The sequence below is a fragment of the Lepidochelys kempii genome, chromosome 11 (assembly GCF_965140285.1).
Source record: "Lepidochelys kempii isolate rLepKem1 chromosome 11, rLepKem1.hap1, whole genome shotgun sequence".
NCBI classification, from domain to species: domain Eukaryota; kingdom Metazoa; phylum Chordata; order Testudines; family Cheloniidae; genus Lepidochelys; species Lepidochelys kempii.
The window spans coordinates 450762-476093 of NC_136390.1; the positions used below are offsets into that span (position 1 = coordinate 450762).

The 25332-nt window shown below is 60.6% G+C and overlaps 3 protein-coding genes across 8 annotated transcripts in view; 2 read left to right on the forward strand and 1 right to left on the reverse strand.

Annotated features, from left to right (window-relative positions):
- The window catches only part of STK11IP (serine/threonine kinase 11 interacting protein), a 59937-nt gene extending 44851 nt beyond the window's left edge, over nt 1–15086 (forward strand). For all 6 annotated transcript variants that reach the window (XM_078854740.1, XM_078854744.1, XM_078854743.1 and 3 more), the window contains one exon: nt 14819–15086. In XM_078854740.1, coding sequence (XP_078710866.1) covers nt 14819–15004 — 186 coding nt within the window. In that variant the 3' untranslated portion in view covers nt 15005–15086. The remainder of the gene's footprint in view (nt 1–14818) is intronic.
- Nucleotides 15087–15089: 3 nt separating this feature from the next.
- Nucleotides 15090–16150, forward strand: LOC144929121 (gap junction gamma-1 protein-like). The gene is made up of 2 exons (XM_078847973.1): nt 15090–15990; nt 16143–16150. Exons 1-2 carry the CDS (start codon nt 15090–15092, stop codon nt 16148–16150), a joined length of 909 nt encoding a protein of 302 aa, XP_078704099.1.
- Nucleotides 16151–19895: 3745 nt separating this feature from the next.
- Nucleotides 19896–22878, reverse strand: INHA (inhibin subunit alpha). Its single transcript, XM_073306794.2, has 2 exons — nt 22632–22878; nt 19896–20659 (listed from the first exon to the last, which is right to left on the reverse strand). Exons 1-2 carry the CDS (start codon nt 22876–22878, stop codon nt 19896–19898), a joined length of 1011 nt encoding a protein of 336 aa, XP_073162895.2.
- Nucleotides 22879–25332: the final 2454 nt, after the last annotated feature.

Sequence of the window (25332 nt, forward strand, 5' to 3'; positions counted from 1 at the left end):
GATACCCTCAGAGCAGAGGGAAACTGTGAGTGTGGGCAGGAAGAAGGTCACCGCATGGAGGGACAGCGGAGCACAAGTGTCTGCTATCCATGCTTCCTTAGTGGACCCAAATTTAATTGACCCAGAGATCTAAGTGACAATTCAACCCTTCAAGTCCAACTCTTTCAATTTGCCTACAGCCAAGTTGCCTGTCCAGCACAAGGGCTGGTCAGGAATGTGGACTTTTGCAGTCTATGATGATTATCCCATCCCCATGCTGTTGGGGGAAGACTTGGCCAACCATGTGAAGCGAGCCAAGAGGGTGGGAACGGTCACCCGTAGTCAGGCTAAACAAGCAGTGAAGCCTAGCTCTGTTCCGGAAAATTCTATCCGGACCCAGTCAGAGGTGATGGACCCAGACCCCAGGCCAATGTCTGCAACAGCAGTAGTGGATCCAGTCCCAGAGACCCAGACAGAGCCAGTCCCAGAACTGGAACCGGCAGCAGCCGATAACCCTACACAGAGGCTCAGCCAGAGCCTGAAACCCAACATAGTGCCCCAGCGGAGAGCGGTTCACAGTCAGCGGAAACAGCCCCATCCCCTGCATCGCTTCCCGAGGGACCAAACCTAGGTCCACAATCCAATGAGGAACTGATGTCTCCAGCATCAAGGGAACAGTTCCAGACCGAACAGGAAGCAGACGAAAGCCTCCAGAGAGCTTGGACAGCGGCCCGGAGCAACCCACTGCCTCTCAGCTCTTCTAATTGACACATATCTGACTCTGTACTAAGGGCCCCAGACTTTGACAAACTGTTCCTAGTAACCACCAATGTGTCCGAGCGTGGTGAGGGAGCAGTTTTAATGCAGGAAGGACCGGATCAAGAATTCCACCCTGTAGTGTTTCTCAGCAAGAAGCTGTCTGAGAGGGAAAGCAACTGGTCAGTCAGTGAAAAAGAATGTTACGCCGTTGTCTACGCTCTGGAAAAGCTACGCCCATACATTTGAGGACAGCGTTTCCACCTGAAAACCGACGATGCTGCGCTACGGTGGCTTCATACCACCATGGGAAATAACAAAAATTTTTTCAGTGGAGTTTAGCTCTCCAAGATTTTGATTTCGACTTCGACATCCAACACATCTCAGGAGCTTCTAACAAAGTGGCTGCTGGACTCTCCCATGAAAGTTTCCCAGAATCAACTGGTTAAAATCGTCCTTGAGATGTGGAAAATATTAGTCTTTATATACTTGGTAGTATATTTAGAGGTGCATGTGTCTTATTAACTCTGTCTTTTCCTAGAGCTCCAGGAAGAAATCCCAGCCAGCATTTCACCCTAGCTGAGATTTGGGGGGCATGTCATAAATATAAAGGGAAGGGTAAACACCTTTAAAATCCCTCCTGGCCAGAGGAAAAACCCTTTCACCTGTAAAGGGTTAAGAAGCTAAAGGTAACCTCGCTGGCACCTGACCAATGAGGAGACAAGAAACTTTCAAAAGCTGGGGGGAGGGAGAAACAAAGCCTCTCTCTCTCTCTGGCTGTGTGATGCTTTTGCCAGGGACAGAACAGGAATGGAGTCTTAGAATTTAGTAAGTAATCTATCTAGAGATGCGTTAGATTCTGTTTTGTTTAAATGGCTGATAAAATAAGCTGTGCTGAATGGAATGTAGATTCCTGTTTTTTGTCTTTTTGTAACTTAAGGTTTTGTCTAGAGGGATTCTCTATGTGTTGAATCTGATTACCCTGATTTTACAGAGGTGATTCTTTTACTTTTTCTTCAATTAAAATTCTTCTTTTAAGAACCTGATTGCTTTTTCATTGTTCTTTAAGATCCAAGGGTTTGGGTCTGTGTTCACTGATGCAAATTGGTGAGGATTTTTACCAAGCCTTCCCCAGGAAAGGGGGGTATAGGGTTTGGGGAGGATTTTGGGGGGAAAGGCGTTTCCAAGTGGGCTCTTTCCCGGTTATATATTTGTTAGACGCTTGGTGGTGGCAGCAATCAAGTCCCAGGGCAAAAGATAAAATAGTTTGTACCTTGGGGAAATTTTTAACCTAAGCTGGTAAAAATAAGCTTAGGGGGTTTTTCATGCAGGTCCCCACATCTGTACCCTAGAGTTCAGAGTGGGGAAGGAGTGGCAACCAAGTGATTCACCCCCTGAGCTTCCCAAAGGCTTTCCATAGTTCCTGCCAGGAAATTAGTTCCTGCATCTATGAGGATGTTGGCGGGCCAACCTACCCTGGCAAAGATGTTTGCTAGTGCCTGGCACACACTTTTAACCCTGGTGTTGCTCAGAGCTACTGCTTCTGGCCATCGGGGGGCAAAATCCATGAAAGTCAGTATGTACTGCTTTCCTCTGGGTGTCTTTTTCGGAAAAGGACCCAGAATATCCACAGTTACTCGCTGAAATGGAACTTCAGTGATGGGGAATGGCTGGAGAGGGGCTTTGACCTGGTCTTGGGCTTTTCCCCACTTTATGGCATACTTTACAAGACCGGACATAGGTAGAAACATCCTTGCCTATTCCCTCCCAGTGGAACGACTTTCCCAAATGGTCTTTGCTTCTGTTCACCCCAGCATGGCCACTAGGATGATCATGGGCTAAGTTCAAGAGCTTGGCTCGGTACTTAGTTGGAACTACCAACTGTCTCTGAGGATGCCAGTCTTCCTGGTGTCCACCAGAAAGAGTTTCCTTGTATAAAAGTCCTCTTTCTACAACAAACCTGGATCGATTAGAAGAGCTGAGAGGCGGTGGGTTGCTCTGTGCCGCTATCCAAGCTCTCTGGAGGCTTTCATCTGCTTCCTGTTCGGTCTGGAACTGTTCCCTTGATGCTGGAGACATCAGTTCCTCATTGGATTGTGGACCTGGGCTTGGTGCCTTGGGAAGCGATGCAGCGGATGGGGCTGTTTCCGTTGACTGTGAACTGCTCTCCGCTGGGGCACTTTGTTGGGGTTCAGGCTCCGGCTGAGCCTCTTGAGTAGGTTTATTGGCTGCTGCCGGTTCAGGTTCGGTGGGGCCCTTTGGTGTTGGGGTTGCAAGTACTGGATTCAGTGCTGGCAATGGGTCTGGTGCTGGTTGTTCCGCCGGTTCCGGTTCTGGGACTGGCTCTGTCTGGGTCTCTGGAACTGGATCCACTACTGCTGTTGCAGACATTGGCCTGGGGTCCGGGTCTATCACCTCTGACCGGGTCCTGGTAGAAGTTTCTGGAACAGAGTTAGGCGTGACGGCTGATTTAGCCTGGCTGTGGGTGACCATTACCACCCTCTTGGCTGGCTTCAGACGATTGGCCAAGACTTCCCCCAACCGCATGGGGATGGGATAATCATGCAGCGAAAGTCTAAGGGCGAAAGGTAAATAGTTTGTAGCTTGGGGAAGGTTTAACCTAAGCTGCTAAAAATAAGCTTAGGAGGTTTTCATTAAGGTCTCCACATCTGTATCCTAGAGTTCAGAGTGGGGAAGGAACCTTGACATGGTGGTAAAAGTGGACTCTGAGATAGCGCGTATCTCTCCTACTATCTTTCACTCCTCCTCCGTTCGTATCCTGTTAGAGCTTCCCCCGGTGAGCGAACAGCTTTCGCCTCCCTCTGCGGCTGCACCTGCTAGGGCTGGGCCTCCAGCCTGCATAGGAACAAGGGAAGGACAGGAAGTAAAAACCTTTACCCTAAACCATCCCCTCAGGAACTTGCGTACCATCCACCTGCACCCCTCTTGCTGGTCTCTCTCCCCCAGTAACCAGAGAAACAGGGCATAAGCTCTCCCCTCCCTTGCAGATCACTTGTACCATACCCTCCTTGGCTCTGGTATCTCCTCCCAGGATCCCTGCGTGGGGGGGTGTCCACATGGATGTTGGTGTAGGAAATGGGGATCTGGGGGAAGTGAGCATCTGGCCAGTATGTGCTGATGTCAATAAAGCTGCCCCAAGCTGTAACCTGCAGGTGCTCGCACAGAGTAATGGGAACCAGGTGGGCCATAGCAGCCGCAGGCCCAGCGCTGCTTTTCCAGGCCCAGGCTGAGTCTGGCCAGGTCACGCCAGCGCTGGGAAGCACGGGGCAGCACAAACACTGGCCAGGGCCAGGAGGCCTGAGCACCTCCCTCCGGGGGAGACCTTGCCCCGCTCCAGCCAGCACCACTCACTTTGCATAATCCGGTCCATTCCCCCAGCCTGCACGACCACTGCCCCAGTTCCCGGGGGGTGCGGGGGGACTCTGAAAGCTAGACTGGACAAAGTGGTAACAGATGAGCCAAGGGCAGCAGGGGGTGGGGTGCAGAGGGGTGGGTACAGGGGGTGCTGCCTGGGCCTGCAAACAGGCACCAGGAGGGATGTGTTTGTTTAAAGGGGGGGTGGGCCAAGTGCTACCCCTGCACATTAGGCTATTACCTCAGCACAGGCCCAGCCCTGCCCATGGCCAGGCAGGTGCTCGCAGTCCTTGTGGCCCAGGCTGCTCTGCAGGGACCTGCCCTGGGAGGCAAAGGCGAGACCCATTCAGCCCTTAGCCTCTCTGCTGAGGCTGCCAGGCAGGGCCTGTGTTGGGGGCGTGATTTGAGCCATGAAGATACCTGGTGGCTGGGAACTGAGCCAAGACCCCCCCACAGAATGCTCCTATACACAGCCTGTGTCCCTCCTCCCCCTACGTGAACATATAGTCCCCCTATACGTCTGTGTGTGTGTTTCTGTTTCTCTCTCTCACACTCACACACACAGAGTGGTCCCCACTGAGTATACAAATAGGTTCCAACCTCTCTCACACACACACACACACACACCCCCACGGTCTGTGCCGCCCCAGGCACATTCAGTGGGGGCTCCCCTTCACGCTGGGGTCACACTGCCCCCTCTAGCTTAGTGCTAGGTCCCTCTCCAGGAGGCTGAAGGGGGACATTCGAAGGGTGCAGGGCCGTGGGGCTGGGCAGTGGCCCATGGCCTAGCAGCACGTGGGGCAGCAGCTCTCTGGCTCTGAGTGCAGCTACCCCCAAGGTGCCTCTGACCCTAGTTTAGCATGTTTGGTCCAGGCCTGAGCAGTGGTGGAGCTGTCTCGGCCCGTTCAGCCCCAGTGCAGGGTGGGTCTGTCTGGCCTGGGGGCTCCTGGTCTCCATGCTGCCTTGTGAGCCTTCCTAGCAGGAGGCTGCCTTAGGGGCCAGAGGTAGACAAAGAGCTGGGGCCGGTTTAGGGTTGCTGAACGTCTAATCGCACAAACCCAAACACCATTGCCCCTAGGGTGACCAGACAGCAAATGTGAAAAATGGGGAGAGGGTGGGGAGTAATAGGAGCCTATATAAGAACAAGACCCAAAAATCAGGACTGTCCCTATAAAATTGGGACATCTGGTCACCCTAATTGCCCTGCCCCTGCCCTGCCCCTTCTCTAAGGCCTCACCCCAGCCCGCCTCCCTCCCTCCCTTGCTCTCCCCCCTCATTCACTTTAACCGGGCTGGGACAGGGGTTTGGGGTGCGACCCAGGGGGTTGGAGTGTGGGAGGGCTCCAGGCTGAGCCTGGGGCACGGCGTGGCAAAGTGGCTGAAAGCCTCCTTTGCCCCTGTGTTGTGCCCCCTGAAAGCCTCAGGACAGGATGACTGGGGAGCAGGAGCAGAGCCTGGCATTCCCCAAATCACTAGCAGCTCCCCTTCTGCCATCAGTTCCTGGGTCCTCCTCTTGCCCCTCAGGCTGATGCCCAAGGGGTGCTTTGGCAGTGCCAGACAGACTGGAATATGTGTTCGGATTCTCTACTCTCTGGAGGCCTCAGGGATGCCAGAGAAGTTTCCAGTGATCCAAATTTCTGCTACTCACCACCATGTATGCCAGCCTGTCTCCTTCTTTAGCTGATTGCTAGGTGTAAATGGGCAAAGTCTAAATGTGGGATACAGGGAGGCAGAGCCTATTGTGACAATGACCCTTTGACAACCTGGGAATTTTGTGTAATATTTTTATGATGCCTGTATGTGCCTCAGTTTCCCCTATTTGCATCATTGTCACCTAGTGGGGGGAAAAGGACTGTTCACTCTCTGGGCAGGCTAACACAGCTGAGAAGGGCTCCCAGCTGCCTGGGGCCTGAGGTCCCGTATCAGTGGAGCTCTGAGAAGACAATGGCAAATCCAGCTGCCCAGACACGGATGCCCAGCAACCAAGGACCCAGAGAGATCTGCACTCCACGCCACTGGGCAGGGGGCTGAGCCACATCCTCCGGCTCGGCTCGGGAACAAAGGGCTGGGGTGGGGCGGGAGGAAGTTGAGGGTTGGCTGCTGAGGGCTCTGGGCGCACCTGGCCTGGGACAAAGGGAGGTCAGAGAGACGGGGCTCTGGGCTGACCAGGATGGTCTTGGCTGTAACTTTCTGTTCTCTGTGCTGGGTCCAGGTGACTAATAACCCGCCAGTCAGGCTGCGTGTCCCTGCAGATGCTGGCGGACGGGGTGCTGCCCCCCAAGATGGTACAAGTCTCCATCGGAGTCTGTGTCAGGGGACTCGCAGCCTGGAGCTCATGGTGGGGGAGCCAGGGGGGCTGCAGGGCTTCCCCTGGAAGAAGAGTGAGACCCCTCAGGCGTCTGGCCCACTGACAGGGCCTCCCAGCCCCTGTTCCAAAGGGGGGATCATAGCACTGATTCTGTGGGTCCGTAACAGCCCTGCAAGTCCCAGCATGACTTAGAATGACCACTTCCTGTCACCAGTTCTGTCCAGCTGCTGCTCATAACACTGTCTAGTTAGGGATTAGTTACATTTGTTTAGCAGTATAGTCTAGGAGTGGTACAAACACTGAACAATATGATGGTCCTTGCTCCAAAACGCTCACAGCCGCCAACAGCGGGCTAGTCACGGACAGAGGGAGGTGCACAAGGAAACTGTGAGACGGGGCCTGGCCACAGGGGCAGCAGGCTCAGCACACCAGCTGGCTAACCAACGCCAAGTGTTTTTGTGGGCATTGTGATGATCGAGAGTTTTAAAGGGGGATTTTAATTGGGCAGCGACTGTCTGTGTGATGGGCCCCAAGGAAATAGATTGTTGGGGTGGACGCGTAGCACTCCAGACCCACACGTTCACCTGTGCCCGTATGCTTCTGCCCCCCACAATCCCCAGACACCGGAGCAGACACGAAGCACGTGAGCTAGGTATGCCCTGGGAGAGCAACGTTTTTTAGGGAGCTGAAGATTAAATGCTGCCCTGAATGCCCCAACCCAGAACCCCCTGCCCTGCTTCCCAAGACTTCCTGCACCTCCCCAGTGCCTCAGTTTGCCCCAAGTCCCTGGATGCCACTCTGTCAAGGTTCCTTCCCCCCTCTGAACTCTGGGGTACAGATGTGCAGACCTGCATGCAAGACCCCCTAAGCTTATTCTTACCAGCTTAGGTTAAAACTTTCCCAAGGTACAAACTTTGCCTTGTTTCAGAGGAGCAGCCGCGTTCGTCTGTCTTCGCAAAAAGAAAAGGAGGAGTTGTGGCACCTTAGAGACTAACCCATTTATTTGAGCATGAGCTTTCGTGAGCTACAGCTCGCTTCATCGGATGTGTTCAAGGTTCAAGTTGTTCAAGGACAACTTTGCCTTGTCCTTGAACCGTATGCTGCCACCACCAAGCATGTTAAACAAAGAACAGGGAAAGAGCCCATTTGGAGACATCTTCCCCCAAAATATCCCCCCAAGCCCAACATCCCCTTTCCTGGGGAAGGCTTGGTAAGAATCAGGTGAACACAGACCCAAACCCTTGGATCTTAAGAACAATGAAAAGTCAATCAGGTTCTTAAAAGAAGAATTTTAATTAAAGAAAAGGTAAAAGAATCACCTCTGTAAAATCAGGATGGTAAATACCTTACAGGGTAATCAGATTTAAAACATAGAGAATCCCTCTAGGCAAAACCTTAAGTTACAAAAAGACAGAAAAACAGGAATATTCCACCCAGCACAGCTTATTTTACCAGCCATTAAACAAAAGGAAATCTAACACATTTCTAGCTAGATTACTTACTAATTTAACAGAAGTTCTGAGGCTGCATTCCTGATCTGTTCCCACCAAAAGCATCACACAGACAGACGAACCCTTTGTTCCGCCCCCTCCAGATTTGAAAGTATCTTGTCTCCTCATTGGTCATTTTGGGTCAGGTGTCAGCCAGGTTATCCTAGCTTCTTAACCCTTTACAGGTGAAAGGGTTTTGCCTCTGGCCAGGAGGGATTTTATAGCCCTGTGTGCAGACAGGTGGTTACCCTTCCCTTTATATTTATGACGCCCCAAGCTGCCTTTTCTGCCATCTAGTGACTCAGCAGTAACGGGTGCTGCTAGACACCCCCGATGACACAAACATCTACCAGTCAGCATTACACACAGTCTTAAGACAACCCTACCAAAGGCAACGCCCACCTAAAATACACACTTAGTCACTGGAACCATGGCAACCCCAAACACACAAACCATACCCCCAGGCACAAATACACCCCACCAGATACACACAGAATACACCTCTAGTCCAGACACACAGGCCCCAAAGGTACACGCTGACCCACCCACTCTTGCTCTCACACACGCCCTCCAGCCCTATCCTGGAGCCGCAGTGTCCCTGACCTGGCAGAGACCCATGGGCTCTATCTCTCGTTTATGCTTTGCCAGTGCGCGTGGAGCTCTTCATGTCGATGGTGTCCATGTTATCGTTTCTCATTGGCATTACCATGGTGCCCAGGAGCCCAGCCGTGCTAGGGGCTGCCCGGACACAGACCCAAAGCCCAGGCCCGGACTAGCCCCCCCCACAGCTCACAGGGCAAGAAGCAGCAGGTGGCCACAGCCAGCCGGGGAAGCACAAGGGAACCATGAGAAGATGTTGGTCCAGGTGACGGGCAGGGCTCCCAGCTCTCCTGCAACCCAAGGCTGGCAAAGCTTGGTAGACACATGGGCAGAGATGAGTTGTACAGAGGGACTTGGGGCTGTAGCTGGACTTTCGGGGGGAGGGGGGCAGTGTGGGTCTTACACACTCAGCCCCAGGCCCTGGCATCAGTCCTGGTGAGATGAGCAGGAAGGGAAGCAGGGGGCTGCAGCTGGGGACAGGAGAGCGGGGTGTCCCAGGAGTTGGGAGTCAGCTGCCAGGGCGTGGGGGTGGAAGACAAGGTGGGTGGCTGTTGCTGGGGATGAAACAAGGGAGCTGAGCTGGGGCTGCTGGGGGAGGGTGGGAAGGGGGCTACTGGGAGGGGGTGTCCTGGGGCTGGATGGGGGCTGCTGCGGGGGGCAAGGAGGGGGGTGTCCCAGGGGCTGCTGAAGGGAGGCAGGAATCAGGTGTCCCAGAGGCTGGACCGGGTCAGGTAGAGAAGGTGACTCGGCAGTGGGCAAGGACTGATGAGGAGCAGGGAGGGGGTGTCCCAGGGGTTGATTGGGACAGGAAGGGGGTGTCCCGGTGGTTGAGTGAGGGACAGGGAGATGAGTGTCCTGGGTTCTGGGGGGCAGGAAGGAGGTTTCGGGGGGGAGGGGGTGAGGGAGGCAGGGAGGGGGTGTCCCAGGGCTGATGAGGGGCAGGGAGAGGGGGTATCCCAGGAGCTGGTGGGGGGCAGGAACGGGGTGTCCTGGGGGGGTGATGGGAGCAGGGAGGGGGTGGGGAAGGGCAGGAGGGGGGGATGTCCTGGGGACTGATGGGGGGTAGAGGGGGTGTCCCGGTGGTTGATTGGGGGGCAGGGAGAGAGGGTGTCTGAGGGGGCAGAAAGGGGGTGTCCCAGTGGTTGATTGGGGGGCAGGGAGGGGTGTCCCTGGAGGGTGATTGGGGGCAGTGAGGGTGGGTGTCCTGGGGACTGATGGGGAGAGGGAGAGGAGTGTCCTGGGGTGTGCTGTTGCCAGGAAGGGGGTGTCCTGGGTGCTAGGAAGCATGAAGGGGGTGTCCCAGGGGATGGAGGACAGAGAGGGGGTGTCCCAGGGGCTGATGGGGGGAGGGAGAGGAGTGTCTCGGGGGCTGCCGGGGGGCAGGATGGGGGTGTCCCGGGAGCTGAGTGGGGGAGCTGTAAGGGGGTGTCCCGGTGGTTGATTGGGGTCAGGGAGACGGGGTGTTCTGGGTGCTAGGGGGCAGGAAGGGGGCATCCTGGGGGACGGATGGGGGGCAGTGAGGGGGTATCCCGGTGGTTGATGGGGGGGTGTTCCAGTGGTTGATTGGGGGCAGGGAAAGGGGGTATCCCAGGGGCAGGGAGAGGGGGTGTCCCGTTGGTTGGTGGGGGGGGTGTCCCGGTGGTTAATTAGGGGACAGGGAGAGGGGGTGACCTGGTGGTTTATTAGGGGGCAGGGAGGGGGTATCCCGGTGGTTGATGGGGGGGTGTTCCAGTGGTTGATTCGGGGCAGGGAAAGGGGGTATCCCGGGGGCAGGGAGAGGGGGTGTCCCGGTGGTCGGTGGGGGGGTGTCCCGGTGGTGTATTAGGGGGCAGGGAGAGGGGGTGACCCGGTGGTCGGTGGGGGGGTGTCCCGGTGGTGTATTAGGGGGCAGGGAGAGGGGGTGACCCGGTGGTCGGTGGGGGGGTGTCCCGGTGGTGTATTAGGGGGCAGGGAGAGGGGGTGTCCCGGTGGTCGGTGGGGGGGTGTCCCGGTGGTGTATTAGGGGGCAGGGAGAGGGGGTGGCCCGGTGATTGATGGGGGGGTGTTCCAGTGGTTGATTCGGGGCAGGGAAAGGGGGTGACCCGGGGGCAGGGAGAGGGGGTGACCCGGTGGTCGGTGGGGGGGTGTCCCGGTGGTGTATTAGGGGGGGTGTCCCGGTGGTGTATTAGGGGGCAGGGAGGGGGGGTGTCCCGGTGGTCGGTGGGGGGTGTCCCGGTGGTGTATTAGGGGGCAGGGAGAGGGGGTGTCCCGGTGGTCGGTGGGGGGGTGTCCCGGTGGTGTATTAGGGGGGGTGTCCCGGTGGTGTATTAGGGGGCAGGGAGAGGGGGTGTCCCGGTGGTCGGTGGGGGGGTGTCCCGGTGGTGTATTAGGGGGCAGGGAGAGGGGGTGGCCCGGTGATTGATGGGGGGGTGTTCCAGTGGTTGATTCGGGGCAGGGAAAGGGGGTGACCCGGGGGCAGGGAGAGGGGGTGACCCGGTGGTCGGTGGGGGGGTGTCCCGGTGGTGTATTAGGGGGGGTGTCCCGGTGGTGTATTAGGGGGCAGGGAGAGGGGGTGTCCCGGTGGTCGGTGGGGGGTGTCCCGGTGGTGTATTAGGGGGCAGGGAGAGGGGGTGTCCCGGTGGTCGGTGGGGGGTGTCCCGGTGGTGTATTAGGGGGCAGGGAGAGGGGGTGTCCCGGTGGTCGGTGGGGGGGTGTCCCGGTGGTGTATTAGGGGGGGTGTCCCGGTGGTGTATTAGGGGGCAGGGAGAGGGGGTGTCCCGGTGGTCGGTGGGGGGGTGTCCCGGTGGTGTATTAGGGGGGGTGTCCCGGTGGTCGGAGGGGGGGTGTCCCGGTGGTGTATTAGGGGGCAGGGAGGGGGGCGGCAGCTGGTGGCTCTGGGCTGGTTCCCGGAAAATTGCAACATGTGAAGAATCTGGCTCGCGGCCGGGGCAGGGGGCAGGGGGCCGCGCCGGGGGCCGGGGGCGGGTGTGGGGCGGGCGTGGGGCGGGGCCGGCCGGGCCACGCTTTGTTCGGCGGCCGGGAGCCAGGCGCTGCGCTTTGTCCCGCCGGGAGCGTGTCCGGCTCGGGTGAGCGGGGCCGGGGGGAGCGGGGAGGGGCCGGGCCGGGGGGGAGCGGGGAGGGGCCGGGGCCGGGGGGGAGCGGGGAGGGGCCGGGACGGGGCCGAGCGGGGAGGGGAGCCGGGGGTCCCGGGTCTCGCTCTCGCGTTGGAGTTGACTCGGGGGAGCCGCGGGTTCCGGGGCAGCCTGAGCCCCCCGCCCCCCCCCCGGGCTGCTGCACGGGGGGGCCTGGGGTGGGGCTCGGCCGGGGGGGCAGTGGGAGGGTTCGGGGGCTGGCAGAGGCTCGGGGAGCCCCGGAGCCGGGGGGGGGGTCAGGAGCCAGGCACGGGGCGGGGGTGGACGCGGGGGTCAGGAGCCGAGCGGGGGGGTCTCAGGTTTGTGCCGAGCCGAGCCGGCCCCTGTTCCCTGACACCGGCGGGGCTGTTGGCGGCAGCGGCCCGGCCCTGGGCTGCAGGGAAAAGGGGCTTTGTGTGAAGCTGGAAACTCTGGGCGGGGGTGCCCCGCCCCCCGTTACCCCCCAGAGAGCTTCCACGCTGCCCGCCCCCGCCCCACGGGCCCCAGAGAGCTTCCACGCTGCCCGCCCCACAGGCCCCAGAGAGCTTCCACGCTGCCCGCCCCCGCCCCACGGGCCCCAGAGAGCTTCCACGCTGCCCGCCCCACGGGCCCCAGAGAGCTTCCACGCTGCCCGCCCCCGCCCCACGGGCCCCAGAGAGCTTCCACGCTGCCCGTCCTGGCGTTCGCCCTCCAGCCGGGGCCGCTGGGCGGTTTTAAAATGTCCAGTATCGGCGCGGCGCTAACTCGTGTTCCGGGCCGGCTGCGGCGTCGGCACCACGCGGGGCTGGGCTGGCGCCCTAGCGCGTCCACACAGGGCAGTTACCGGGCACAAGCCAAGGTGCGGGTTTAAACCGCTGGTGCGGTGCTGGTGCGCCTCCCCTGGGCACGCCGCTCTGACGCTGGACTGGGGGAGCAGAGTGCTGGCAAGGGCGCCCCAACAAGGCTCCTGCGGCTGGAGGAGTTGTCATGTGGACACGCCCAGAAATACCTGGGCGAGGTGAGCGGGCGCTGAAGGGGCTGCACAGAGATTACCATTACACTGTGTGCTGCGGAAGAGCCGTGCCCCGACCCCGACCCCACCCCTGGGCTGCACCCGGCTTCTCTCTTGTGGCTGCCTTGCCACACCTCAGGCTTTGCATCCTCTCTGACCCCTACTGCAAAGGACCTTTGGGGCCAGCTGCCCCTCGTGGACCCCCTGCAATTTCTTGGCCACCTATCCACTCCTTCCTGCAGCTGGGCTCTGCTCCCCATTGACCGGCCTCTCTGCCAGCTCTTTCCTCTGTGAATCTTCCCCATTGCTGCGTGTGGGACTGTGGGGTGTCCGGGCCTGGTGGGTCTGATGCTGGGAGTGGGCCCTGGCTGGTCTGAGTTCTTGCCCTACTGCCACGTGGTGGTGCTGGGACAGGCCGCGGTGTCTCCACGGCCAGAGCAGGGTTCCTCCCCCCAGGTGTTCATTGTGTGTGAGCACCAGACCGGGGCGGTGCTCCCTTCGCAAAGCACCTGCCCACGTTCCAGGATGTGGCACTGGTGCCAGACCCGCGTGAGTCCATGTGACAAGGACAAACGGGAGCAGTGCTTGGGATGGGCTGCTCTGCAGGGAATTGCGCTGGAGGGATGCTGGCTGGCTGCCTGTCCCAGCTGGTGCCGGCTGCCTCTTCATTTCATCTCAGTGCCGTTTCCCAGCTCTCTCCTGCCTCCCACCTCCCCAGTGCTTCGGGTGCACGTCCCCTCTGCCCCAGCCTTCTCTCTCCTGCTCCTTTGCCAGAGTCACAGAGATTAAGGCCTGAAGAGACCATTACATCATCTTGTCTGACTTCCCGTGTGGAGCCCAGGCCAGAAACCTTCCCCCAGTTACCCCTGGATGGAGCCCCCTGAACTGGGTTTGACTAACGCACCTTCCAGAGAGGCCTCCAGGCTGGGGTGGAGAATCCACCACCTCCCTGGCCCATTCCCATGGTTAATGAGCCTCACTGTTAGTTTGTGCCTAATTTCTCATTGGGATTTGTCTGGCTTCAGCTGGCAGCCATTGGTTCTTGTCCCGCCTTTCTCCACTGGATTAGGGAGCCCTGTAGTGCCCTGGAATGTGTCCCCCTCAAGGTATTTGTAGACTGCAATCCAGTCATTTCTCTGTCTTTGTTTTGATAAAATAAACAGGCTGAGCTCCGTGCGTCCCGCACTGAGAGCCATTTTCTCCAGTCTTCAGATCAGTTTTATGACTGACTTTTCTGCGCTCTCCCCCAGCAGGGTGCAGGAGCAGTGAATTGGGTGGCTGTATGCTATGCTGGGAGGCGTCTCACACTGCCCTCTGGATGGGGGTCTCTGTTCCCACAGTCCATGGCAGGTGCTTTCTGGGAGCAAGGTCTCTGGCTGGGTCAGGTTGGAGCAGGGAACGTCACCGGATTGGCTCTGGATTGATTCTGGAGTGGCGCTGTGTTTGAAGTAGGCCCAGGTTGCTGCTGACCTAACCCCTGGTGGGGGTAGGGGCAGGGGCTGGACTGTCCTGTCTTGTCTTGTGGGTGCGTTTGTGCCCTGCGGGGAGTTTGGCTTCCAGTAGCCAACAGCATGTCTGGGGGAGGGAGCATGTGTGTGTGCACCTATCTACCTGCCCCTGAGGAGCCTGGTTTAGCACGCGCTCCTGGCGGACCTCTGGCAAGCGGGATGTCTGATCCCTGTGGGCCTCTGCATGGAGGGTGAATGCGGGTAGCAGGGGTACAAGGGGGAAGAGGCTTGTAGCCTGTGTTTGGGGGGGTGAGATGCACTGGGTGGTGGTGGGGTGAATGTCCAGTGGGGGAGACAGCCATTGCATGGCGGACGTGCTGGGGGGAGGACACTGGAGGCGTCATACTGAATAGGCATGTGGGGAAGGGAGATGCACCCAGTGTTTGAGCCGTTGGCTCCTGCCCCATGTGTGAGGTGCCTGGAACCCTTCTGGTGGACGAGCGAGCAGGGACAGGGGCTGCAGTCAGTGGGGGAGGGACACGGTATCGGGGGCTACTGGAGTGACCCGCCGAGGAACAGGCCCCTCTCCCTTCTGTGCTATACCCATGATGCTGTGCTCTGGCTGGAGCCCTGCTGCCCTGGGGGGCGTCCCCTCTTGGCGGTGAGTGCTGTGGGGTCTGGGGGTGCGGGGGCTCAGCTGGGGCTAGTGGGCTGCGTTCACTCTGAGGTTTATCGGCTGTCTCCTCCCCTTGCCTCCTGTAGGGTCTGAGCCATCGTCTGGGTCAGGATGAGCTGGAGTTTCCTGACCCGGCTCCTGGAGGAGATCAACAACCACTCAACCTTTGTGGGCAAGGTCTGGCTCACTGTCCTCATCATCTTCCGCATCGTGCTGACCGCTGTGGGCGGCGAGTCCATCTACTACGACGAGCAGAGCAAGTTTGTGTGTAACACGCAGCAGCCGGGCTGCGAGAACGTCTGCTACGATGCCTTCGCGCCCCTCTCCCATGTCCGCTTCTGGATCTTCCAGATCATCATGGTGGCCACGCCCTCCGTCATGTACCTGGGTTTCGCCATGCACCGCCTCGCCCGCGGGCCAGAGGGCCGCCAGCGGCGGGGCGGGCGCATGCCCATGGTGCGGCGGGGTGCCGGGCGGGACTACGAGGAGGCAGAGGAGGATAACGAGGAGGATCCCATGATCTTCGAGGAGATAGAGGTGGAGAAGGAGAAGGGCGGAGAGCGGGGTGAGAAACACGATGGGCGCCGGCAGATCCGCCAGGATGGGCTGATGAAGGCCTACGTGCTGCAGCTGTTGTGTCGCTCGGTGCTGGAGGTGGCCTTCCTCTTTGGGCAGTACATGCTGTACCACTTGGAGGTGAGCCCCTCCTACGTGTGCACCCGCAGCCCCTGCCCGCACACCGTCGACTGCTTCGTCTCCCGGCCCACCGAGAAGACCATCTTCCTGCTCATCATGTACGCAGTCAGCGGGCTCTGCCTCTTCCTCAACCTCCTCGAGCTCTGTCACCTGGGGGTTGGCCGCATCCGGGACTTGCTGCGCCAGGGCAGTGACAGCCCGAGCCCCCATGACGGCCACCCAGGGCCGCCCTATGCCAAGAAGGCCCCCAGCGCGCCTCCCACCTACCACTCACTGAAGAAAGAACCCCCCAAGGGCCAGCTGGGCAACGGGAAGCTGGACTACAGTGAGAACCTGGCCAGCTCTGCAGCCGAGTGCTCCCGTGAGCACGAGCTGGCCCGGCTGCGCAAGCACCTCTGCATGGCCCAGGAGCACCTGGAGATGGCCTTCCAGCTGAACCGCCCGCTGGAGACAGCCAGCCCCTCGCGCAGCAGCAGCCCTGAGGCCAACGGTCTCGCTGCCGAGCAGAACCGCCTCAACTTGGCCCACGAAAAGGAAGGGTCTGCTTGTGAGAGAACCACAGGTGAGGAAGGTCTGGGCCTTGCCTGGGCCGTGCTCCCAGCTGTCTCCCAGGCGCTAGCCTGCCCACATCTGTGTCCCCAACTGCGGGGCTCTCTCTGACTCCTCTGGGGGTGCTGCAGCAGGACCCTAATGTGCGTGTTCTCCTCTCCACAGGATTGTGAGCAGCTAGGCCCCTCGGGGCGGCTGCAGAGATGGCGACAGGGACTGGCAATGTGCTCCAGAGGAGACCACTGGAACCTGGACAACCTGTGCTGGGGAAACGGGGTGGGGGATGGACAGGGTTGGGGGCTGAGCTTCCAAGGAGGGAGGAGGCCTGGGCTGGGAAGCCCTCTGCCTCCTGTGGGGCTCCAGCAGGGCAGGCTGGCATGGGGAGGAACATTCCTTCACTCTTCTCACTTTTTTTTAGAAAAGGGAATCTTTTATTTTTGTACTTTTTATAAAACTTCTCAGTGCACAGCCCCAGCCCCCGCCCCAAACACCTGCGGCCCTCCTCCCCTCTGGGACCTTCAGCCAGCCCCTTCCCAGCCCTGGGACACTCTCCTCCTCCTTCTCCTCCTCCCCCCCCCCGCCCCCAGCAGTGAGGGTCGCTGCACTGGCATGGGGAAAGGTTTGCAGTCGCATGGAGGCGGTTGATGCTCAGTTGCTTTCCCACAGTGGCAGGGAGCTGTCTGAGTGGGAATCCCAGGGGATCCAGCAGGGCTGGGCCGACGTGCACTATTCGCTTGGGGTCCCTCCTCCCAGCTGGGTCTGACGTCTTCACCTCGATCTTGTGGCTGCGCTGGGCCTGGGGGAGCCGAGCCAGTGGAGACGCCTACCCAGAGTTGCGGGCAGACTGGGTCGCACTGAGCTCTCAGTATGGGGCATCCATTCCCGGGGAAGGGAGGGGAGCTGGTTCCCAGCTGAGCTGCCAGGGGCAGTGGCAAGTCTCTGCGCGGGAGAGCCTTGGCCACCCTGGGTTTTGTCAGGGGGCCTGCAGGGTTCTTCTGTTCCAGACAGGCCCCTGGGTGTCCCCTCCAGCTCATGCTCTCTGGATTGGCTGGTGTAGGGAGTTGTGGGTTAGCCAGAGGCTGAGCAGGTCTCTGGGGGGGTGAATAGGGCACTATGAGGTGGGGGTTTACAGGCTACCCAGTGGGAGGGAGGGCAGAGGCCGCGCTGAGGGGGCAGCTGTGCTGCAAACTTGGCCCCAAGGGCCAAAGACCCGCATTGATTGTAACGCAGGTTGTGGTGGCAGCGGCACAAGGCCCCCCCACGCCGCACACGTAGGTACGAACTGCCAGGCTGGGGTTTCTGCCCAGGGCCTGGTGTCTGCAGTGCTTGGGGCAGAGGGGCTGGCATCTCTGGCTCCCTGCCAGTGGGGCCGGTGTGGAAGGGGCCCTGGCCCAGCCTGTCTCCTTCACTTCCCCTGCCAGCAGCTTTGCATCTGGCTGGCTGGTGCTTGGGCCAAAGCTGATTTGGTTACATTCCAAGACTCCGGCGTCCTGGAGGCATCCGCTTTCCTGTCTGGGGTGTGGCGCGGCTAATGCGGGTTCCTGTGCCGTGGCAGGGGGCCTGCGTGTCTTTGGACAGTCCAGAACCAGCTGGGAAATGCTGGGTGTGTCTGATCATCTCAGCCTGGGTCACGTGATTATTTTGTGTCTTTGCTTTTTACTCAAATGATTATGAAGTTTTTATATTTTAGTAAAACCTGGAGATGTTTTGTACAGAGCCCTGCAGCTGGTTCTTCAGTGGGGAGCGCTGGGGGGAGCTGCATAGAAAAGCAGAGTACTGCCCCGGATCTCTCACTCCCGGCATGGCTTCCCCTCCTCCTGACCCAGGCACTGTCTGTGTGCACAGGGAGACCACTGAGCTGTGGTTTGCCAGATTAGAAAATATGGGGCATTGACACATGGGGCGCTCCTCCAGCTCGCTGGTGTTCATCACAGAGACCTACTGACCAGGGCCATATCTGGGTTGGGGACGGAGCAGAGTGAATCCTGGTCCGCCCTGCGGCTGGATGGGAACCTGGGCCATGTGGAGGAGAAAGGCCCTGTTGCCCCCCCCCCAGCTCCCGAGGCAGCCAGTCCCCCGACCCGGGGCTCTATTGGCGTGAGTGCTATAGCTCCAGAGCTGAGCTGAGAGTCTCTGGTCTCCATACAGAGTGTCTCCTATTTCAGCCAGCTCTGGTGACCCCTCGTCCCCTGCAAGCACTGCGTGCCAGACTGGGCCCAATGTTCAGCCCTTGGGTGTGTCTGGCTGCTTGGCCGCCTCGTGCCATCATGTCAGGCGGCAATCGGCAGGTGAGAGACCTCCCCCATGCAATCGGCGGAGGTGCAGTGAGTTGGGAACCAGGAGATAGAAGTTCTGGTTTCATCTTTCCTGTGCTCCTCACAGCTCCCTCCTGTGTGAGGCCTTGCACCCCTGCCGGAGCAGGGAGCCCAGTATTGGTAAAATAGGGGCACAAGGTCACTTCTGGCCTAATTCTGACTAGAACATGGCTCTCGATTATGGCAAACGCATCTCCATTGCTTGGCTCATCCAGCCTGAAGGACAGTGTGGCCAGATCGCTCTGTCTGACCACTGCAGCCGTGACCCCTGCTAAGCCCTCCCAGATCCAGAGAACCTGGTCCCTCATCACTGGTCTCCTACTGCGAGCTGGCAAATAGCTGTAACCTGCTGGCAAAGTGTGCACGCTGGGCTGGTCGCCAGGTACTCCCGTGTGCCAAGCTGGCTCTGGTCTGTGCTGGTGCTCTGATGGTGGAGTTCAAATCCTGCCAGTTACACCCTGGGGGGAATTTTAGGGTTGCATGTGATCAGAATTTGCATTTCCACTCCCTTGAAACAAGGATTTATTTAATTTACCCTGTGAGAAAACCACCTTTATAGCAGCCTGCCCCCCAGGCCGGGTGCCCCCCAGCCCTTCGCTTGCTGGTGCAGGTGGAGGCTGCATGTCCCAGCCCCTGCACTCTGCCCCCTGTCCCAGCCTGGTCAGGCCAGGTAGCGGGCAGCTGTCCCCTCTGAGCCAGGGCTAGCGCTTGCTTCTGCTTTCCCATGGGTTGCAGGGGGAGATTATTCCCTTGTTATTTCCAAGTTTGTCAGCCAGTCCGGCAGCTGAAGCAATCCCACACACTGAGGGGGACCAGTACTGCCCTGGGGCGGGGCCGGGTGAGGTGAGCAGCCTGGGGCCTATCTGAGGAGTGGCCCTGTAGGGCAGAGGCTCTGCTAGGGCTCAGTTCCCTTAGCCCCAGTCTTGTGATTTCCTAAGGGGTAAACTCCCTTCCTGCTACACATGGCTGGGCACCACCCCACGGCTGCCATCAGGCTGAGCAATATCCTGCTAGTCCCGGTGCTCAGCGCCTCCCTCCCTCCCTCCCCCGGCTCTGGCTGGGGCATTCAGAGCCTTGACCAGTCCTCCCTGCTCAGGCCTCAGCCGCGGGGCGGGGCGGGGGATTGGGGTAATGAAGGTTCCTCTGCCAAGGCACCGAGGGAGCAGCCTGGGATCGGGGCGGGGGGGGGAGGGTCTCAGTTGTGCAGCTGCAGGGACTGACCCCGGAGCAGGTTTGGCGAGTTGAACTGCATGCTTCCCTTTGCCCCAGCTGGGACCCGGCTGGCTCCTTGACTCCAGGGGCTGTAGGGAAGCTGCAGCCTGAACTCTGGCTCACAAACCCCTTGTCTGCTCTGGGATGGGCAGATCCTTTGGGCAGGGGGTTGTGAGCCCACTGGGTTCGCTGAATGCAATGACCCCCCCGACTTCTGGAGCTGGGATCAATGACCTGGCTCTGTCACGCTGGGTCATCCCAATGCCGCATGGCAGGAAAACAGCCCCTGTCTCAGGGAGCCAGGCGTGGGGCTGGGGAGGCGGGGAGCTCCCGGGAGAAGCGGGCCGGCTGCGGCAGAGCCCAGCGCAGGGCTGCCGTGGCGCCCAGTGCCCTAGATGCAGGCGCAGTCCTGGGTGAGGATGTTGGGCACGGTCTCGTACTTGAAGGAGTAGCCGCCGTCGGAGGTGGTGCGGACGCGCAGGGAGCGCATGGTGCTGGGCAGCGCCGCACAGCAAAGCCGGAAGCCCAGCGCGTGGCTCAGGGTGTGGGCGTCGGAGCAGCTGCCGTGGCAGTAGTGGAAGACGAAGCTGCTGGGGTGCACGATCCACTTGTCCCAGCCCAGCTCCTCGAAGGAGATGTTGAGGGCGGCCCGGTGGCAGTCAGCGTGGGCTGCGGCGTCCTCCGACGGGCGCTGCAGCAGGTTGAGGGCAGCTGGGGACCAGGGCACGGAGGCGCGGCGGGCTCTGTCCGGCCCCTTGGGCTTGGTGGTGGCCATGAGGAAGGGCATCTTGTCTGCGGCGGCCGTGCAGGGGCAGCCCGGGCAGCGCACGAGCAGCACAAAGAGCTGCCGGGAGACGTAACGCAGGAAGGGCGCCGCGAAGTGAAAGACCGTCCACTGCTCGGCGGCCTGCACCACGGTGGCTGCCACGGTGACCCGGCCCTGCCCCGACAGGACCAGCACGTCGGCCCCCCCCGCTGAGCGGTTGGCCGCAGCTGACGAGCCGGGGGGCACGACGACGACGGGGCCTGTGTGGAACCAGAGCTGGGTGGACGTCACCACGCGGCTCAGGGTGTGAGCCGAAGGCTGGAAGAGGTAGGTGAAAACACTCTCGTCCTCTGGGAGCTCGTCCGGCTGGGGCGGCTCACACGGCACATCTGCAAACGGGCGGCAAGGGTCAGCAGAGCAGCCGGGAGTCCCTGGGCCTGGGCCTGCCCAGCGTGCCCCCCTACAGGAGGTGCCTTCAGGGCGTGGGGGGAACGTGGGAACCAGGAGCCAAGGCTCTTGGCTACACCAAGCCAGGCTTCGGAACAGCAGGTCAGGAATTTGGGTCTGCAGCATTAACCCTTGAGTTCAGGAGGGCCTCGGTGGGACCGCTGGGGGTCAGGATGGAGGGGCACCAGCAGAGATGCGTGAGGGGAGCCCAGCCAGGGCTGGGATAGCAGGGAGCTGTGGGTTGGGACTGAGGGGTACTGGCAGAATGGGGGGAACCTGGGCTGGGCTGGCAGGGGCCTGCGGGGCATCAGCAGAGGTGTGTGTGTGTGTGTTGGGGGGGCAGGGAGCTTTGCTACCTGGCCCATTGGGCCTCTGGCAGCTCCAGGCACCAATCTCAGTTACACCTGGCGCCAAGCGTCTCACATTTCCCCAGAGCTGGATGCCCTGTCCCAGGGGAGGTGCCTGGCAGGACAAGAAGGGCCTGACTCTTCGTGTCCGACAGGAGCAACTGCATGGCTCGGTGTGACTCGGGATCTCATAGGGGCAGGAGCCAGACACCTTTGCGGTGCCCCCTCTGCAGTGTGGCCTGGGGCAGGGCTCGCTCAGGCCTGGGTCACACCCACTCGGCCCAGGGGGGCTGTGTGCTCCAGGACGCCGGCCCCAGGGTGGAGGGGAGACGTTCCTGGAGACTCCGGCCCCGCCACTGCACCGGCCTTGCCCGCCACCCGTATCCGTACCTGCTGGAACACGCGCCTAGAGAACCAGCAGCCGGACGTGCAGGCCACAGGGCTAACAGCAGCAAACCTGCCCCGGGGAGCCCGCCTGGCTGAGTCACTTCCCCCTGCTCCCCAGGCCCAGTGCTGATCCAGCCCCTGCATCCCCCCCCCCCCCCCCCACTCCTTCGATCCAGCCCCCAGCTGTCCCAGCCCTGATCCACTCGCCCCTCCAGGTCCTTTTAGCTCCTCTGCTGCCCCCCACTTCCCAGACCACTTCCAGCCCAGTCAGGCCCCCACAAGTCCTCCCCCAGCCAGCTCCCTGCCTTTGTTCCCCCCAGCTCCACTCCACCCCCCTTACTTCCCCCATCTCTGATGTAGACCCTCCAAGCTCTGCTCCAACTCCTTCCCCCACCCTCCCCAGCTCCGATCAAGCCCCACCAGGTCCAGCTTCCTGCCCCATGCAAAGCAGCTTCTCCATCTCTGGGGGCACCTAGCCTGCACCTCCATCCCTCAGCATTGTGCTTTCCCCCACACCACCTCCACATGTGCCTGGGGGCTGCTCACTCTGGCCGGAGGGGCCCCCATCCCGGGCCCTCGTCCGTGGAGCCTTGGGGGGGCCGGTGTGACTGTCCCATGGGCAGCGTGGTACCTACACCACGGCTTGGGCTGCCGTAAGTGGCTCTGGTTTGCTGGCAGGGAGGGGGAGCCCCCAGCTCTCCTGACCCTCATGGGGTCTTAACCCCTCCTCCCACAGGTAAAGGCTGGGGCAGATCCCCAGTAGCGCCCCCAACCCCTCCTGTGCTGTCAGATGCCCTGGGGAGAGAGGGGACCAGGGTTCAAATTCACCTGCAGTCACAACTTCATTTTGGGGTCTCAACTGTGCCCCTGCCAGCCAAGCCACAAACCAGCACAACGGGGGATACTGAGGAGCCCAGGGCTCAACGAGCAAGGCCTGTGGGTCAGGATGGCTCTGCCCCTGCCCAGCCTGAGCGCCCCCCGCTCTCCCCACTGCCCCCGACCAGCCCGAGCCCCCTGCTCTCCCCACTGCCCCCCATTTGTGCCCAGCCCAAGCTCTCCCCACTGCCCCTGCCCAGCTCAAGCCCCCCCAGCTCTCCCCATTGCCCCTGCCCAGCCTGAGCTCCCCACTGCCCCCAACCAGCCCAAGCCCCCCTCCCCAGCTCTCCCCCCATTCTCTCACCTGTGGTGGGGAAAAGTATCACCTGGGAGGTGTCCTCCAGCTCCTGGCCCCGATGGTCTGGAGTCCCTGGGATGTGTCTCCTGTGCATCCCCCTGCTCTCCTGCTGGGCCCGGCTGCTGGGGCTGAGATACTCCAGGATCTGGGCCCGGAGCTTGGCCAGGACGAGCTGCCTGTCGAGCTCAGCACCCTGGCAGCCTGCAGCAGGGACAGGAGCCAGCAGGGCCAGCAACAGGTGCAGCAGCCGCATGGCTCTGGCACGCGCGGGGGTCTCAGTCGTGAGCGTCTATCTGCACGGCCAGCGCCACTCGCTGGGCCCTCCTGGCTGGGCTCTGCCTGGGCACGGTGGCATTGAGACGTATCTGACACTGACGCAAACGTCTGCTAGCCATGAATATTATCTCTGGGTGATGGAAACAGCGAGACGTCTGGAATGCAAGGACTGCAAGGACAACGGAGGGCAGGGGGACGCAGCCCCGGGCAGGGGGAGGTCACGTGCAGGGCACAAGGGTGGTGCAGCCTGGGGTATGGAGCCCAGGCCGGGGGGTGGTTGGGGGGGAGTGAAGGTACCACCAGGGAGCTGCAAAGACAGCATCAAGCTGCCCACCCCGTCCTGTGCCAAGGACTGCTGAGCGACAGCCCAGACACTGTGCCTGTTTTTAGTGCTTCTGCTTGTAACAAGTCTGCCGGGTGTGCCCGCCTGTCACCAGCGCCTGGCTCTGCAGCCCGCCTGACACTCCTGCCGGGTGTGCCCGCCTGTCACCAGCGCCTGGCTCTGCAGCCTGCCTGACACTCCTGCTGGGTGTGCCCGCCTGTCACCAGCGCCTGGCTCTGCAGCCCGCCTGACACTATTGCTCTTAGCACCCCTGGTTACGCAGCGGGGCCGGGTGGCGCCTGACTGGTGTGCTGTCGTGTCTTTGCAGCGAGGGGAACTGGCCTGGTTCCGCTCAGCAGCAGTCACTGCTGGGGTTCCTGGACAAAGAGGGTTTGTTTCTTGGGTTTCCACTGGAGTTTAGCCAGGGGCAGGCAAGCAGAGCGGTTGGCTGACAAGGCCATCACGTTGCTTGACTGGGCCCGTTTGCCTTTCTAAAATATGATTTAATTTTTGTTACAGTTTTTTTAATGGCTCATCCAGTTTGTGGGGTCAGGGGGACGACGACACACACTGGAAATGTTTTCTAGCTAGATCAGACCTAGCTCAGGTGGTGCCATCAGACCTCCCGACTGCAGTGCAGACATACCCTTATGGGGTTGCCAACTTTTTACTTGCACAAAACCAAACACCTTTTGCCCCGCCCCCTCTCTGAGGCCCTGGCCCTTCTTCGAGGTCCTGCCCCTCTCACTCCATCCCCCCTCCCTCTTTTGCTTGCTCTCCCCACCCTCACTCACTCACTCATTTTCATCAGGCTGGGGCAGGGGGTTGGGTGTGGGAGGGGATGAGGGCTCTGGCTTGGGGTGTAGGCTCTGGGGTGAGGCCAGGGATGAGGGGTTTGGGGTGCAGGAGGGGGCTCTGGGCTGGAGGGTGGAGCCGAGGGGTTCAGAGTATGGGAGGGGGCTCCAGGCTGAGGCAGGGGGTTGGGGTGTGGGAGGGGTACAGGCTCTGGGCTAGGGGTGCGAGTTCCAGGGTGGGGCCAGAAATGAGGGGTTCAGAGTGCAGGAGGGGGCTCCAGACTGGGGCAGGGGGTTGGGGTGCAGGGGTGGTGAGGGCTCTGGCTGGGGGTGCGGGCGGTGGTGTGGGGCCAGGGATGAGGGATTTAGGGTGCAGGAGGGGGCTCCGTGCTGGGATTGAGGGGTTCAGAGGGCAGGAGAGGGATTGGGGCAGGGGGTTGGGGTGCTCTGGACGGTGCTTACCTCAGGGAGCTCCCAGAAGCAGCAGCGTGTCCCTTCTTCGGGTCCTACGCAGAGGCGTGGCCACACAGCCCTGTGCGCTGCCCCATCTGCAGACGCCACCCCTGCAGCTCCCATTGGCCGTGGTTCCCAGCCAATGGGAGCTGCGGAGCAGTGCTTGGGGCGGGGCAGCGTGTAGAGCCCCCTGGCTGCCCCTATGCCTAGGAGCCAGAGGGGAGACATACCACTGCTTCTGGGAGCCGCGCGAAGCCTTAGCCCACTGCGCTGCTGACCAGACTTTTAACGGCTGACCGGAGCCGCTAGCATCCCTTTTCACCGGGCGTTCTGGTCGAACACCGGAGACCTGGCAACCGTAACCCTGTACCCTTTACAGTAAGCAATGACAGAGCCTGCCCCTGCCCCACCATCTCCTACTCACCCTTGTGTCACGGTGAAGGCCTTCCCTATCAGCCTCGGGGGCAGGGCCCTGCCTGGCTTCCTACGATAATTAATAGGTTCTCTGGCCAGGGGCTTGTTTTCCTGCTCCCAGGTGTAACCCTGGCTGGGGCGTGGCAGGAGCGGCCATCGCATCAGTGCAGCTGACAAATTATGGCCCGAGCCAGTGGCTGGATCAGAAGCCAGGCACATCCAGTAGCCATTGGGCACAGTTTGTTACCGCTGGCACAATGTACCAGGGTCCAGGGGGGCGTCTCCATCACTGGCCAGGATGGGACCAGGATTGGCAGGTTTCCCAAGAGCTGAGCTATAGGGCAAACGGGAATGAATTCAGGGACGGTCTGTGGCCTCTGCAGTGCCAGGGGCCAGCCCAGCCGAGCGCATCGTCCCGTTAGGCCTGGGAGGCTGGGACTGTCCGAGA